General features: G+C 51.1%; 1 protein-coding gene across 1 annotated transcript in view; it reads right to left on the bottom strand.

Moving 5' to 3' along the window:
• Nucleotides 1-4,051: 4,051 nt before the first annotated feature.
• Nucleotides 4,052-15,324, bottom strand: part of SDHB (succinate dehydrogenase complex iron sulfur subunit B) — a 30,838-nt gene continuing 19,565 nt past the window's right edge. The window contains exons 3-8 of the mRNA XM_047872253.1: nt 13,702-13,787; nt 11,088-11,224; nt 10,347-10,463; nt 9,140-9,241; nt 7,780-7,902; nt 4,052-4,273 (exon numbers count right to left, since the gene is read on the bottom strand). Of these exons, the coding sequence (XP_047728209.1) occupies nt 4,196-4,273; nt 7,780-7,902; nt 9,140-9,241; nt 10,347-10,463; nt 11,088-11,224; nt 13,702-13,787 (643 nt within the window). The 3' untranslated portion in view covers nt 4,052-4,195. The remainder of the gene's footprint in view (nt 4,274-7,779; nt 7,903-9,139; nt 9,242-10,346; nt 10,464-11,087; nt 11,225-13,701; nt 13,788-15,324) is intronic.

The following is a 15,324-nucleotide window of genomic DNA, read 5'->3' as shown; positions in this document are numbered from 1 at the left end:
CTTTCGTGGCTCAGAGGGTGAAGTGAGATAGCAGGTGCTTGGTAGAAGCCAGTTGCTTTCTTTAGCTCCTGGCGCTGGGCTAGAAGCTTCATAAGAGCAGGGGGCTCAGATACCCCACTGCAAGGTTGGTTCCCTCGCCCACCCCCTGCCCCCGTTCCTACTGCTTGGCTTTGAAGAGGCTCCACCCTCTACGGCCATCTAGGGAGGAGCCACACCTGCCGCTCTGCCCATCGCCTTCATGGGGCAGGAAGCCAGAGGAAGCTTCTTCCCAAACCACAGAGGATGTGGAAGTCTCTGCCGTCTGCTGGGGTTACCTCTGGGGAAGTGGCTCTCCCTGTGTGGTCCTCTGAGTGGTTTGTGGGTTGGGCTCCAGGCACCTGTGGGTCAGGACCCATCAAGGAACTTTCCTTGCAGGGCTGCTGCTCCCTTGGGGACTGACGAGAAAGACATAAAATATGTGCGGTCCACGTGGCCAAAGGATTGAGAAGTCACTAGTTTGGGCCAGTTGATTCTAGAGTGCTGCCTTACTTCTCAATTTCTCCAGCTTCCCTAGATTTTTGCTATGAAAGCGGATTTTCTCACCTAGTGACAGAACCCATGACAAGATGATGGCTGTCCAGACACATGAAGTGGGGTTTCAGCAATTTGGTTTATAGTCTCCTGGGCAAAAAGGAGAAGGGCCAGAGAGAATTTGGGTGTTGGGGTCTGTTGGTGGCATTCTGTCCCTGCACCGAGTGAGTGGTCAGTGGGACATGAGAAATGAGCATTGTTGGTTCCGCCCAGAAAAACCATCCTCTGAGTGGGAGGGAGGTCCCTCACTCTGGTCAGGCGTGTCAGAAACGTCCCGGGTCGTCAAGTCCAAGGGGCCAGGAATAGAAGGCCTGTGTGGTCCCTGTGGCACTGAGTGGGCCTTGCATGCCGTGGGTAGTTGAAACCAATCAGTTGAATTGTGTTTCTGGAGCATTTGCTCTACCGCAGGCTAGATGCTTTCTCATTTATCTTTTTTTTTTTTTTAACGTTTATTTATTTTTGAGACAGAGAGAGACAGAGCATGAACGGGGGAGGGTCAGAGAGAGGGAGACACAGAATCTGAAACAGGCTCCAGGCTCCGAGCAGTCAGCACAGAGCCCGACGCGGGGCTCGAACTCACGGACCATAAGATCATGACCTGAGCCGAAGTCAGATACTCAACCGACTGAGCCACCCAGGTGCCCCATCTTTTTGAAAACTAATGTTAAGTATTTATTTAAAAAATTTTCAGCTTTTTTGAGGTATAAAGGATTCCCTTCATTGAGTTAACACATCTATCACCTCACATACTTACTTATTTTTTGAGTAAGAACTTAACATTTATTCTCATTGAGACTTGAACCACAATTCTAGTAGGCGAATGCTGTTAATGCCCGTTTTATAGATAGGAAAAGAGAGGCACAGAAGTTAAAGTTGCCCAACGACCAGGTAAGAAGACGTGGCTGGGTTCAGTCTTAGAGAAACTGGACGAATTCCACAGTATTACTTTTGCAGATGAAGGCACATCGTCCGGACACAATCGGGGCACAGAAGTAGCACAAAGGACAGGTTACCGTCTCTCCGCTCAGATCTGCAGTTTTTATTAGAACGAGCCTTTGTGACTGTTAAAAATAGAGCAGTTGCCTGCATGCAATCCAGGGAAAGATGAAATAAGCAGTCAATACAACTCTCGGTTGGTACCGTGTTCCCATTTGGCCCCGGTGGAGACGGGGTGCCCTGAAGCCACAAATCTGACGTGCCCTGAGGCAGATTTGCAGTGACAACTCCCAGGACACTGCCTCGTACCAGCAGCTGGGGGGGCAGAGCTCGTCTTTCTGAGCCATCATGTTATTCGTGGGAAAAACTTATGTTTCTCTGCAGACCTAGATATTAGAAGCAAAGTCAAATTATCCATGAATCCAAGGAATGTGACCTCCCCCAGGCTGAATCGGGTGTCAACGGTATGGAAGTTATGGGGGCTGCCCCGGGGGTTTTTCAGTTCTCAGTTCCGGGTTTAGGCTTCAACACCACAGGATGGGTTACCTGTGTGGTCTCACTGGGGTGGTCGAGCATCTGAGATGCTATACTTTAGGGCGAGGACCCTGTTCTGAATTTCTAATAATACAATGTTTGTGTTTTTGTTTTTTTTTTTTGGGGTGTGTGTGTGTGTGTGTGTTTTAATTTGGCGACCTTGGCAGGGATGGCAGGGAACGTATCTCGCTCATCTTTACCCCCCAGCACCTCGCCTCTCGTAATGAGTAGTGCTGGAGACAAGACTAGTGCTTTTGAACTGTCCCTTTTCAAAGCCACCAGTGCTCATTAAAGGTTCATCCTGGGTGACTCAGACATTTTTCTTGGCTGCCTGCCTCATGATGCAAGAGGCCTTTGTTTCCTGGATGATCTCACTGCTGGGAGTTAAAAAGCAGCCTTGGAGTGTTCCTGAATGTAAGGAGGGCTTGCCCGAATGGGCAGCAGTAGAGAATCACTGTGCACCTGCCCCACCAAACACTTAACCAGTGGTTCCAAAGGCTAAGGTGGACAATAAATCACACACACACACACACACACACACACACACACACACACTGAGGCAGATCATTATTAGCACCAAAGAGGCCCTTATATATTGTGGGGTGAGAATAGAACGCTGCTATATTATTGACGATAGCCAAAACGTGGAAGCAACCAAGTATCCGCCGAGGGATGGATGGATCCAGCAAACTGTGGCATCTACACACAATGGAGTATTATTCAGCCTTAGAAAGAAAAGTAATTCTCGGGGCGCCTGGCTGGCTCAGTCCGTGGATCTTGGGGTTGTGGGTTTGAGCCCCATGATGGGTGAAGAAATTACTTAAAAAATAAAATCTTAAAAAAATAAAATCTTTTATGAAGAATGTTTATTTTTGACAGAGAGCATGAGCACGCATGTGGGGGAGGGGCAGAGAGGGCCAGAGAGAATCCCAAGCAGGCTCTGTGCTGACAGCACAGGCGTGGAGCCTGAACCCACGAACCGGGAGATCATGACCTGAGCTGAAGTTGGACACTCAATGACTGAGCCACCTGGGCGACCATATTGTACTGTATGTGTGTGTGTGTGTGTGTATATATATATATATATATATATATATGTACTTTTAAAAATTTCTTTTAATCTTTATTTTTGAGAGAGACAGAGTGCGAGTGGGGGAGGAACAGAGAGAGAGACACAAATCCGAAGCAGGTTCCAGGCTCTGAGCTGTCAGCACAGAGCCTGACGCGGGGCTCGAACCCACGAACTGTGAGATCATGACCTGAGCTGAAGTCCGACGCTTAACTGACTGAGCCACCCAAGGGCCCCTGCACTCTATTCTTGAAGGGAAAGCTTTCTGTATGCCCATTTGTCATGGCAGAAAGGTCTGGAAGGAAGTGCCTCAGCTGTCAGTGGGGGAGGCGGCGTGGGACTCGGGGTGTTTGCGGGGCTTTCCGTTTCCGGCCTGCCGCACTTTTGGCACCGTCTGTCTTTTCAGTGAATGTTGCTGCCTTCGTGGTAGAGCGTTACAGCCAAGGTGGCAGTGTTGGGAATTCGTGCTTGCCTGGAGAGGTCTCCTGAGGTCAGCCGTGGAACTCAAGGTCACAGCTGATCCCGGTCATTGCTCTGTGCTGGAGGCGTCTAACTGACTTAGCAAGACGCGGCTCGAAGTAATTCTAATACTGAAAGCTGCAGGACCCGGGAGGCTGTAGGACAAGAGCTCCCATCAGTGAACGGGCACATTCCCTCCTGCAGGCAGCAGGGGTGAGGTGGGCAGGGTCACAACCCCCCCCCCCCCCCCCCCCCGTCCCCCACATGGGCAGACCAAGAGGCCAGGAGGAGGAGGAAGCTGCCCGAGGGCGTCCCACGGGGGAAGGGCAAAGGGAACAAGTCCCAGGCCCAGCAGGCCTGTCCACCGGGACCCTGCCCTACCCCCAGGGGCTCAGTCCCAGGGTCGGGCCCTCTTCCAGGATAAGGGCCCTTCCTTCTGGCACCCGTGCATCCCTCTTCAGCAAGTAAAAGGAACAGGCGTGCTTTTTTGTTAATAAAGTAGAATAACATTTATTTATTTCTTAGAATCTTTATTATACATGCTGTATTCATGGAAAATCAAGACCTCAAATTGGATATAAAGTATGTCCAGCTGGGCCGGTTAAGTCGCGGTTAGCGCGGGAACAGTTACACTGACGCTTTCTTCCCCTTATAGGTGGCCATCATTTTCTTGATTTCAGCAATAGCTTTGCCTGGATTCAGCCCCTTGAGAGAAGAAAAGAGAATCAGTACCAAAGGGTACGTGAGACTGAATGAAGAACCCAGGGCCTGGGGCGAAACCCCCTCAAACGGGGCTGGGGTCAAAGCAAGGCGATGCGAATCTCATCCTTTCAAAGCCAGGGGCTGGGGCTCAGGGCTCTCCGGTGTCCACCTGCAGACACCTCACAGCGGCCGGATGGCTCCGGTGACCCCTCCCGCCCCCCTGCGCAGACCCACGGGGGCCGTGTGCCTGAGACGCACGCACGTCCAGGAGAGGGCAGCTCTTCCACGGCCACGGCCGGCAGCGCTCAGTCTCTTACACGTTCCCGTGGACACACAAGAGCCCTCACGGGTGCCGGGAAGGAAGGGCCCTCCCTGGGGACCCTTCCCAAGCTCCCGTGGCAGCCTGACTGGCCAGTAACCCTGATCCCGCCAGGAGGCACCATGACGAGCCCAGTGAGCGCCGGCCGCCTCAGCAGGGACACAAGGACGCAGCCGAGGTGAGAAGAGAGCCCCGTCTTTCTAGAAGCACAACTCTACCCTTGAAATGACAGTGTGGGTCGCACGGGCCCTGAGCAGGAAGTGGAAGTTTGCCACCTCTAACACCCATGGCCTGGGCGGGGGGGAGTGGCGCTGCCCTCTCAGAGGCCCGAATCTGTACGCACACGCAGCTCCAACAAGCGTGCAGAGGAAACTGAGGGAGTGAAGAAGGAGGTGGCACTTTTTAAAAAGTTTACTTATGTATTTTGAGGGGGGAGAGAAGCAGAGAGAAAGGGAGAGAGGGAGGAAGGGGGAAGGAGAGGGAGGGTGAGGGACAGAGAGGAGTAGAGAGGGAGAGAGAATCCCAAGCAGACTCTGTGACACGGGGCTCAAACTCACGAGCCATGAGATTGTGACCTGAGTCTGGTGGACGCTTAACCCAGGCTCCCAGGAGGTGTCACTTTTTTTTAAATTTATTTTATTTTTTTAATTTTATTTTTTACTTTTTAAAATTTACATCCAAATTAGTTAGCATATAGTGCAACAATGATTTCAGGAGTAGCTTCCTTAGTGCCCCTTCCCCATTTAGCCCATCCCCCCTCCTACAAGCCTTCCAGTAATCCTGTTTGTTCTCCATATTTAAGAGTCTCTTATGTTTTGTCCCCCTTCCTGTTTTTATATTATTTTTGTTTCCCTTTCCTTATGTTCATCTGTTTTGTCTCTTAAAGTCCTCATGTGAGTGAAGTCATATGATTTTTGTCTTTCTCTGACTAATTTCACTTAGCATAATCCCCTCCAGTTCCATCCACGTAGTTGCAAACGGCAAGATTCCATTCTTTTTGATTGCCGAGTAATACTCCATTGTGTATATATATATATATATATATATATATATATATATATATATACACACCACATTTTCTTTATCCATTCATCCGTCAATAGACATTCGGGCTCTTTCCATACTTTGGCCATTGTTGATAGTGCTGCTATAAACATGGGGGTGCACGTGTCCCTTCGAAACAGCACACCTGTATCCCATGGATCAATGCCTAGTAGTGCCATTGCTGGGTCATAGGGCAGTTCTATTTTCAGTTTTTTGAGGAACCTCCATGCTGTTTTCCAGAGTGGCTGCACCAACTTGCATTCCCACCAACAATGCAAAAGAGATCCTTTCCAGGAGGTGGCACCTTTTAACAACTTTCTCACTGATGCCAAGCACCCAGCTCTGCCTGAGATCAAGCCCGTCCGGCCAGCTGGCCCTGCCCAGATGCTCCGCCCTGGCCTGACCCCGGCACTCCCCTCTCCATACTGGACTCCGCGGGGCCTGATGCCCCCGATCTTGGGCTATGGAGCCAGTGCTGTCCGCCCTGCAGTCCCCACTCTGATGGGGCCAAGTAACTATGACGCCTCCCGAGGCCAAGGAGGCTGTCCTGGGAAGCCCTGGAACAGGATGGTCGGAGGAGACCCACGGGCTGCTGTGGAGTGCTGTGATCCGGACGCTCCAGATGATGGGATTTCTTTTAAGCCATCTCCCTCTCCTCACTCATGGTGTCATCTATCCTCGTGACTGCCTGGTCCCATCCGCTGAGAACCTTTTGTATGTTCGACCCTACTGCCAATAAAGCACTTCCATAGTGTGGGGGGTGGCGGTGGGGGAGGGGGGGAAATGTGTGGAAAGAAAGAAAAGAGAAAAAGAGAAAGAAAAAAAGAGATCTTCAGAAGGAAAGAAAAGGAGAGAGAACACTCTTCCAAGGCTGCTATGGAATGATCTTGAAAATAAATTAAGGGGTAAAGGCAGTGACTGGGACTGAACAGGCCCTGTATGCATTTGGTACAGCGTACAATCTCTGGAAAGGCACACGAGAGGCGGGGAACATAGACGGCGTTGGGGAGGTGGAGGGGGTGATGGGGTGAGGGATGAGTGTCCACGGCGCCCCTGCCCGCCTCCGCTTACCACAGGACTAGTGGGTCAGCACACACGAGCCCAGCTGATCTGGGGCAGCAGGAAGAGACTAGTCTGGGAGGCAGGGGGCCTGCTTTTCTGGCCTTGCCCTGCACCGACAGTGACGTTGGCAAGTCGCTGCCCTCCCTACTCCTGCCCGGGCTCGGCTTCCCCGTCTGTAAAAGGGTCCCTTCCAGTTCAAACAATCTGGGCCTGTGTGTCCTTCCATGGGTCCCAGACAGCCTCCGTTCTTGTTTGCTCCCAGGTGTCATGCAAAGACGCCCGCCAGGGAATGCACCCAGAAGCCAAGTGCCCCCCGGAGCTGCTGTCTCTGAGTCTGGAACAGGCCGGGCACCTGTCTGCGGGCCCATTTCCTGAGCGCTCACTGTGCCAGGAGCTGTTCTGAGCACGTCAGTGGTCTAACTTGCCCCACAAATTAGAGGTCCCGGGGGCAGAGCCTCACCCCCGCCTGGGGGCCCCTACCAGGCCCCACTGCTGATGGACCACGAGAAGCGCCGTGGCAGAGATGGGCACCTGGAAACACGGGTGTCAGGCAAAAAAAGAAGGAAATTACCCACCTGTATGTCCTGTTTAAGCTTGGCTGCCTCCCCCCACCCTTTCTTTAAAGCTGCTGGCTGGTTACCCCAGTTTCCATCTTGCTGCCTGCTCACCCACTCACCCCACTGTCTACAGTCTCTGCTCGAGGGGCAGCCACGCTTTGAGCCGCGTGGCCCGGGCTGCTCCCTGCCCACCGCCTGGACCGAAGGGCAGCCAGCCCACAGCGGGCCATGCGCCTCGGATGTGGCACGGAAACGCAGAGAAGACAGGCGGATGGCCAAAGCTGAAATCAGGGCGAGTCCAGGAAGCAGGAGGACGAGCAGGAAGGGGAGGGAAAGCTAGGTGAGCTCGAGCTGAGACCGAGAAAAGACCCCGAGAACGAACGGGCTGGCTGCGAGAGCATAGCAGACTGTCTGTGCGACGCTGTGAGATGGAGGCACAGGGACACAGAGGGAACCGCACACGCCGCTTCGGACGCTTCGGACACGTCGGCCCGGAGGCAGGGCGGAAGGCCGCCGGCGCCTCGTACCTTGGGGCAGGTCCTTGTGCAGTTCATGATGGTGTGGCAGCGATACAGGGAGAACGGGTCCTGCAGCTTGGCCAGGCGCTCCTCCGTGAAGTCGTCTCTGGAGTCGATCATCCAGCGATAGGCCTGGGGAACCGGGGGCCGAGGCGCTGAGCTGGCAGCTTAACCCGTCACAGCTCAAAGCCCCAGGCAGGGGTGCAGAGGGGAGGGAGTCTCCCAGTTTAGGGGCCTTGTCTCTGCTCCTTAAGTCCTGCCATCTTTCAAGGCAAGGCCCCCCCCCCCCACTCCTCGGTAACCCCCTTGATTAACAACCCCCCAACTTCTGAGCCACACTGCACCTGGTACCCTGGTGCTTAATTACGTGCGAGCAGGCACCGCCCCCTCATCACTTCAAGGTGCTCATTGGCTTCCTGGATGCCCAGCTTCTGAGTCAGGGAACCGCCTTCACAGCACCTACCCACCGTCTCCCGTAGACTGATGACTTAAGATCTCTGTCCAGAGAGGATATTTAATATTTGTTCCACCGACAGACTCCCGTGATTGGTCAGCCCATCTGGGAGCCTGGCATGGGCCGGCCGAAGGCGGTCAACCGCCCGAGCACGGGCTGCTGGCGCAGGGAGGCGGAGGGGGCTCCGTTCCCCAGCACCTCACAGCGATGGTGCGGGTGCCAACGGTGAACGAACGGGCCTCGTCGTTCGATCTTTTATGTGGATGGGAATCAATGCTGCTAAGTGGTCACACCGCACAGAGCTTCCCTTTTCGTGGGAAGATCAGAAATGAGAACTGGTGTTTTTGAGCTGCTCGAGAATCTGAGAAAAGCACTGGCCAAAAACTTAAAAAGCACAGCTTTATGGGAAGGAACAAAGGCAGTTTCCCTGCCGTGAGTACACATGCAGCGATGTGCCCAGAAAGGCCGTGCTGCCTCCTCTCCAAGCAACCCCTAAACCCAGGACCCCAGGTTTTCATCAGCCTGGAAACAAGTTCCAAACTTACAGCTGGGAGGCTGCCCCTCAGTCAAATTTCTCTCTCCGGCCTGCACATCCAAACTCCCCGGGGAGGGAGATGGGGGGCTGCCTGACAGATGTGGTCTGGGGAAAGCGGGCACGTGGGGAAGCAAGAGACAGCTGCACAGGGAATGCGTTTTAACATCTGCAGGGCGTGCGTTGCCTTGGGGTGACCCTCACCACACAGAAACGAGGTATCTTGCAGAAGATGTACTGAAACCACGCAAAGTCCAGGCACCCCATTGCCCTGCCTGTGACGGACACCCGTTGGCATCCTGGTTGCCAATAAGCCACCGTCCTCTTGGACTTCTGGATGCCTCAGTTTTAACTTCTCTTAGAGCAACGAAGGAGCACCTTACCTGCATAAGGACTGCAGGTCCCAGGTATTTGTCTCCGTTCCACCAGTAGCTGGGGCAGCTGGTGCTGCAGCAGGCACAGAGAATACACTCATACAGCCCGTCCTGTGCGGAGGGAAAGGGCGGTCAGGGGCCCAAGGCCGAAGAGACTCGGGTTTCTAGCCGACTGAATGTGATGTCGGCGGTCGGCACGTGAACAAAGCGACTATTTGCATGTGAGTTTTCTTGGCAAAACCCTAGGGGTGGCTTGTACGGATGTATCAGATTTGTAAAAAGAGATCTTGGAGCCAAAATGTAAACATTTGCTGGATTAGAACCCAGAGTTCTGAAGGCCAAGTACAATGTACTTATCCTTTAATACACCACCTCTGTTACCTAAAAGCAAACAAACCCCCCAAAAAAGCAAAACAAAGAAAAGCAACCAGGGAAACCTGGGTGGCTCAGTTGGTTAAATGTCCGACTTCGGCTCAGGTCATGATCTCAAGGTTCATGAGTTCGAGCCCCGCGTCGGGCTCTGTGCTGACCAGCTCTGAGCCTGCTTGGGATTCTGTCTCCCTCCCTCTCTCCCTCCATGTCCCTCCCCAGCTCGTGCTTTCTCTCTCAAAAATAAATAAATAAACATTAAAAAAAAACAAAACAAAAACACTTCACAGCCTGGATACTGGAACTCAGAGTGACAGGGCTGTCCCCCACCCTGCCCAGCAATCCCTGGACTCTCGGTGTCAGCAAAGAACAGCAAGGTTCTAGTCCCAGTTTTGCCATGAGCGACTTTGCTCCTGTCTGCAAAACAGGTGGTGGAAGCAGGACCACCAACGGCCAGGACGTGTCTGATTTGCCCCCGAGTGTCAAAGAGCCTCTGATGGGGGTGTCAGCTTGGAAAAACCTGGTAATCTGCACACAGGTTTCTTTTGAAAAAGACAAACATCCTGCAACACGGTAATGACGTGCCCTTCTAGGCAGTGTGGGCCTGCTCCAGACCCCTGGTCCACTGTGGGCCTTTGTGGGTTCACACTGCCCACGTGGTCCCGAGAGGATGGCAGTCCAGCCCTTGGACAGATGCTCTTGCAGTTTCCTTCCAGAACACGCTAAATAAAGGGTCTGCACGACCCCATGCTGCCACTCCCCACCCCATCCCCCCAAGCCACACTTCCTGGCAAGCATCTTGGCAACAAGATTCCTCAAAGCAAGACAATAAATGGGGACTAATGACCAGTTTCTCACGATCTTCTATGGACTGCAGGTACTGCTGCTTGCCTTCCTGGGATTCATCCTTCTTCTTCAAATAAGGCTCAATGGATTTGTACTGAGCATAGAAGTTGCTCAAGTCCTGAGGTTAAGAGGCAGAAGGAAAAAAGGGTCAGATTTCACCACCACTCCTTAGCTTTCTTATTCACCCCATTTCGTGGACAATCCCTACTTCCCCCCGATCCTACAGAAGTCTGACTCACTTTGGCGTGGATCTGTGCAAAGACTACAGAAGGAGAAATGGTCAGCATTAATCGTGGCTCGGAAATCTCTTCTTCACCCACTCAGGAAGCCTTCCAATCCCATAGCCCTTCCAGTGAAGGTGGTCAAACACGGGGAGGCAGAAATTAAAGTCCAACGCGTAACCAGTGTTGCCTTCCCCACTGGGATTTTCCACATGAATTCTTTGTAGTTATGGCCAAATTCTTGATTCTGGGACTGTTCCAACTCTACAATCTTGTGCCCAGTTATTCCCAACAATCCTCACCAAATGAGCTGCTGGAGAATCTTCTAGGTGTGTTTATCTTCCACCATTCAAATTCCTTAACTCAGGGAAAAAGCCTGCCCTAAAGAACTGATAATGTATCTTTCTCTCTCTCTCACACACACCTCTTCCCCTCTCCCCTGAAGATAAAAAAGGGGAAGGGATGGGGGGGATAGGAGACAGAAGGGGGGATGGGAGGGAGGGAGGGAGGCAGAAACTCACGGGAACAAGATCCTTTATCACATACATATGTGGAAGAGGGTAGATTTTGGAGACTTTGCTGAGGTTGGTGTCAATCCTGCGGGTGCAAGCCAGAGTGTTGCCTCCGTTGATGTTCATCGCGCAAGAGCCACAGATGCCTGATAGAGAGAATGCATTTAACACCTCCTCCCCCAGGCTCAGGCAGTCCAGCTTCAAACTCTCTTTTCTGGAATGTTGTTCCTCTACCATCAGGGGCAGCACTGACACAGAATCCACCCCAGGGCAGAAGGTGATGCTGTTTTCCCTCTCCTCCATCTTTCTGCCTGGAATGCAGATCTAACGGCTGCAGTTCCAAAAGCCATTTTGGGACCACGAGGCAACCTTGAGGCTGGAATCGACACGCCACAGATGGCGCTGGAAGGCAGAAGGGGCCTGGGGCACTGGTGGCATCGCAGAGTGCCCACATCAGTCCTAGCTCCATGATTCATGTATTTTCAGGGGGGAAGAAAAGTTTTTTTTTTTTAAAGTCCCTGTTATTTGAACTCAAACTCTAACAGACAGAAACCAAAAGCAAAATATCATCTTCCGGTTTAGGCCTGGGTGTGGATCATCCACGTAGAACTCTTACTCTGTTTTCACCAAAACTAGCAGCATAGCGGCTCTGGGGATATGAAACCCACGTAAACTGGCTAAGCACTGACCTTCCAAGGAGAAGAATGAACTAACTGAAACCAAAGCACAGCAAAAATAAGGTGCTGACGCAGGACCCTGAAAATGAGACTTCTCTTTGCCTGGACTCACGTCCCGTGTATGGAAATTTCCTAGGTATTTCAGAGTTTAAAGATGACTATGCAATATGAATCCACTTCTCTGAAGCTGTCTTTTGAAGATCAGGCCAGAGAAATGTGATTACTTGTGAGACGTGCACTGGGTTATCACTTTAGTGAGACCACTCCCTTCTGTGAATCTTAATAAGCGTGTCTTAAGCAAATACTCCTATAGTTCCCCAGGGGACTGAATGTCGTCAATATATTTATGTAAGCCTGGCATCCCAGCAGAGAAATATGCTTTTGTAAGCGATGGCATACAATTTAAAAAATAAATCTGGGGTGCCTGGGTGGCTCAGACGGTTAGGTATCCAACTTTCGGCTCAGGTCATGATCTCACAGCTTGTGAGTTCAAGCCCCGCGTTGGGTTCTGTGCTGACAGCTCAGAGCCTGGAGCCACTTATGCTCTCTCTCAAAAATAAACAAATTTTCTTCTTCTCTGAAAAAGGCTCCCCTAGAAATTCTCTTACCAACAAGGGGAAGAGAAAGGAGTGGTAATTAATATCATTTTGCTTCGTAGTTTTTAGTCCAGATGGGCCACAGCTTATATTCTTGGCTCTGAGAAAGGTCTTACAGGGAACGGTTACTGAAAAGCATCTATATTTCCTGTGTTGCCAGGACTTACATGGGGAAGGTTGGTGTTTAATTACAGCAGAATGTTCCCTGAACAGCAGGACTCAGCCAAACTATGGTAATATCTGTCAGCATTTGGTACACTAAATCCCATCCTGTAAGATTAGATGAATCAAAGCAGATGTCTTAGAAGCAGGACTGAATGACCTGAAATGTACAGCAGAACAAAGATTAAAAAGTGATGGGCCAATATCTATAGTGACTTTTCCTTTTAGGAAAGGTTATTTTAGGAAGAAGATTCAATCACTTGTTTTGGCCCACACTACCCTCTGTTTCGTTTTGTCAGGTTTTCCAAGCCTGGCCAGCAGAGTGTACCGCCTGAGTGCAGTTCTGGAATCTGACAAATCTGGCGGACTCCTGGCTCCCCAACTATCTGTGTGTTTTTCTGGAAGTCCCTTAACCTCCCCGGACCTCAGCACAAACACTAATGGGGCTGGTCTATTCCGTGTAAAGTGAACAGAACAGAGCTGGGCACACAGACCGTGCTCCACGGCCATCGGGACCAGTCAGCCCTCGTAGCATCCCTCTGTGACTTTTGTGATTGGTACTCAACATGTACCACTAGAAGATTATTTAGGGGTTTTCTTAAAATCAACTCATGTTTACTTAGATTTATATTAAAAAACTTTACCACTGTTACACTGTCATCAGTAATTATATTTTTCTAACGTATCACATAAACACACGGCTATTAAAGTAAAACACGCAGGTCTGAATACTGCTGGAAATCAGCTCCTGTGACACCGGCTGCACACTGTGGGAAACTCTGTTCCCATCCAGGATGTTCCTACTGAGCAGCTGCTCTGAGCGCGCGTAACGCTAGGAGCTGGGGGTGGGGGCACACCTGTACCCCCCTGCCCCCCGGCCAAGCAGCTTGGCAGGGGTGCGGAAGTGGCCGGCCAGCAGACCCAAGCTGGTCCCTGAGGGTGTGACAGCTCACGGGGACCGCCGGATGCAGTGACCACGTGACATAAAGCTCCTGACGGGAAGAAAATTCAGAACCCAGAGCTTGTACTACAGTTCGAATTTTTGACACATTTACCCAAGAAAAGGAAGTCCGACGCACAGCAAGGTCACCCGGCAGATGGCCAGCTGTGCGGGTAGCTGTCTCAGTCGTGGCCGGCCCGGGCACCAAGCATAAGGGTCTAAAGCCTAATAAGGAAGGAGATGCTTACCTTCTCTGCATGATCGTCGGAAAGTCAAAGTCGAATCGATTTCATTCTTAATCTTGATTAAAGCATCCAACACCATAGGACCACATCTGACCAAAAACAAGAAGACACCCCAGTCGTACTGATGCGAAGTCCAATGTACCTACACTTCATTATTATAGTATGATCTGACACGTCTGTGTATATTAGCTGCTCTTACCCTTTTGGCTTTCTGAGGTCACACTCAGGAATTTTTCCATCGTTCTATTTTTTTTTTTTTTCAACTTTTATTTATTTTTGGGACAGAGAGAGAGAGAGAGAGAGAGAGAGAGCATGAACGGGGGAGGGGCAGAGAGAGAGGGAGACACAGAATCGGAAGCAGGCTCCAGGCTCTGAGCCATCAGCCCAGAGCCTGATGCGGGGCTCGAACTCACAGACTGCGAGATCGTGATCTGGCTGAAGTCGGACGCTTAACCGACTGTGCCACCCAGGTGCCCGCCATCGTTCTATTTTTGTGTATTCTTACACATTGTAAGTCCTGCAGAGTCACGCTGCGTATACATTTCTAGGGAAAGGAAAGCTGAAGGAGCAGAGAGAGAGCCCCCTTACTCCAAAGCACTGTGAGTGCCCATGCGTGAGGGGGCAGTGGGGTGAGAGGAAGGGCAGTAGCACAGGGCTTGGAACTTGGGGCGCAGGCTTGGTGTCTGAGAACCTGGTCAGAACCTTGGCTTGGCCACTCGCTAGGTTCTTGGCAAACCGCTTCATCAGTTTCCCACCTACGAAGCAGAGGCAGCCCCTACATCTCATGGGACCGCTGCAGGTGAATTAACACACAGGACAGTCAAACAGAGCGCCTGCCACATTCGCTCAGTGTAACTGTGACCATCATCATGCAGAGGCTGCAGTTGTATGAACGGTTCACTCTCCCTGAGCCTGTTTCCCTATTTGTCAAATGGAACCAAAACTTAAAATCGCAGGACTATTACAAAGATGAAATAAAAGCATGTGACTTTCATAGTATCCGGCACAGTCACGTGCTCAACAAACCTATTTCCTGGTTGTCACGCCCATGCCTCCCAGTCCTGCTCTATGCATGGGATTTTAAAAAATATGCCCCCGCCCCAATATCCTTTAGCATTATCCAGATTTCTTTTTTTTCTACTTTATTGAGATATAATTGCCATATGACATGCAAATTTAAGGTGCACAGCATGATAGCGTAGCACATAATTTAATATACGTATATACTGGGGCGCGCGGGTGGCTCAGGCAGTTAAGCGTCGGACTCTTGATTTCAGCTCGGGTCATGATCTCATGGTTTGTGAGTTTGAGGCCTGCGTCGGGCTCTGTGCCGACAGCGCAGAGCCTGTTTGAGATTCTCTCTACCTGCCCCCCCTCAAAATAAATAAACTTAAAAAAAAAAAGCGCCCCTATGTACAGATGGTGAAATGATCACAACAAGATTAGTTAACAGGGCTGCATTATCTGTATTTCTATCAGCAATATGCAAGTACCCTTTCCACCCTATCTTTGCTAACACTGGGAACTACCCTTTAAAAACCTCTGCTATTTTGAGAATGGAGAAGTATTATTGTTTTAATCTGAGATATTTGAGTATTTCAGTGGTTGAGTATCTGTCATAAAGCC

The sequence above is a fragment of the Prionailurus viverrinus genome, chromosome C1 (assembly GCF_022837055.1).
Source record: "Prionailurus viverrinus isolate Anna chromosome C1, UM_Priviv_1.0, whole genome shotgun sequence".
NCBI lineage: Eukaryota > Metazoa > Chordata > Mammalia > Carnivora > Felidae > Prionailurus > Prionailurus viverrinus.
This window is presented reverse-complemented; position numbering and strand designations above follow the sequence as displayed.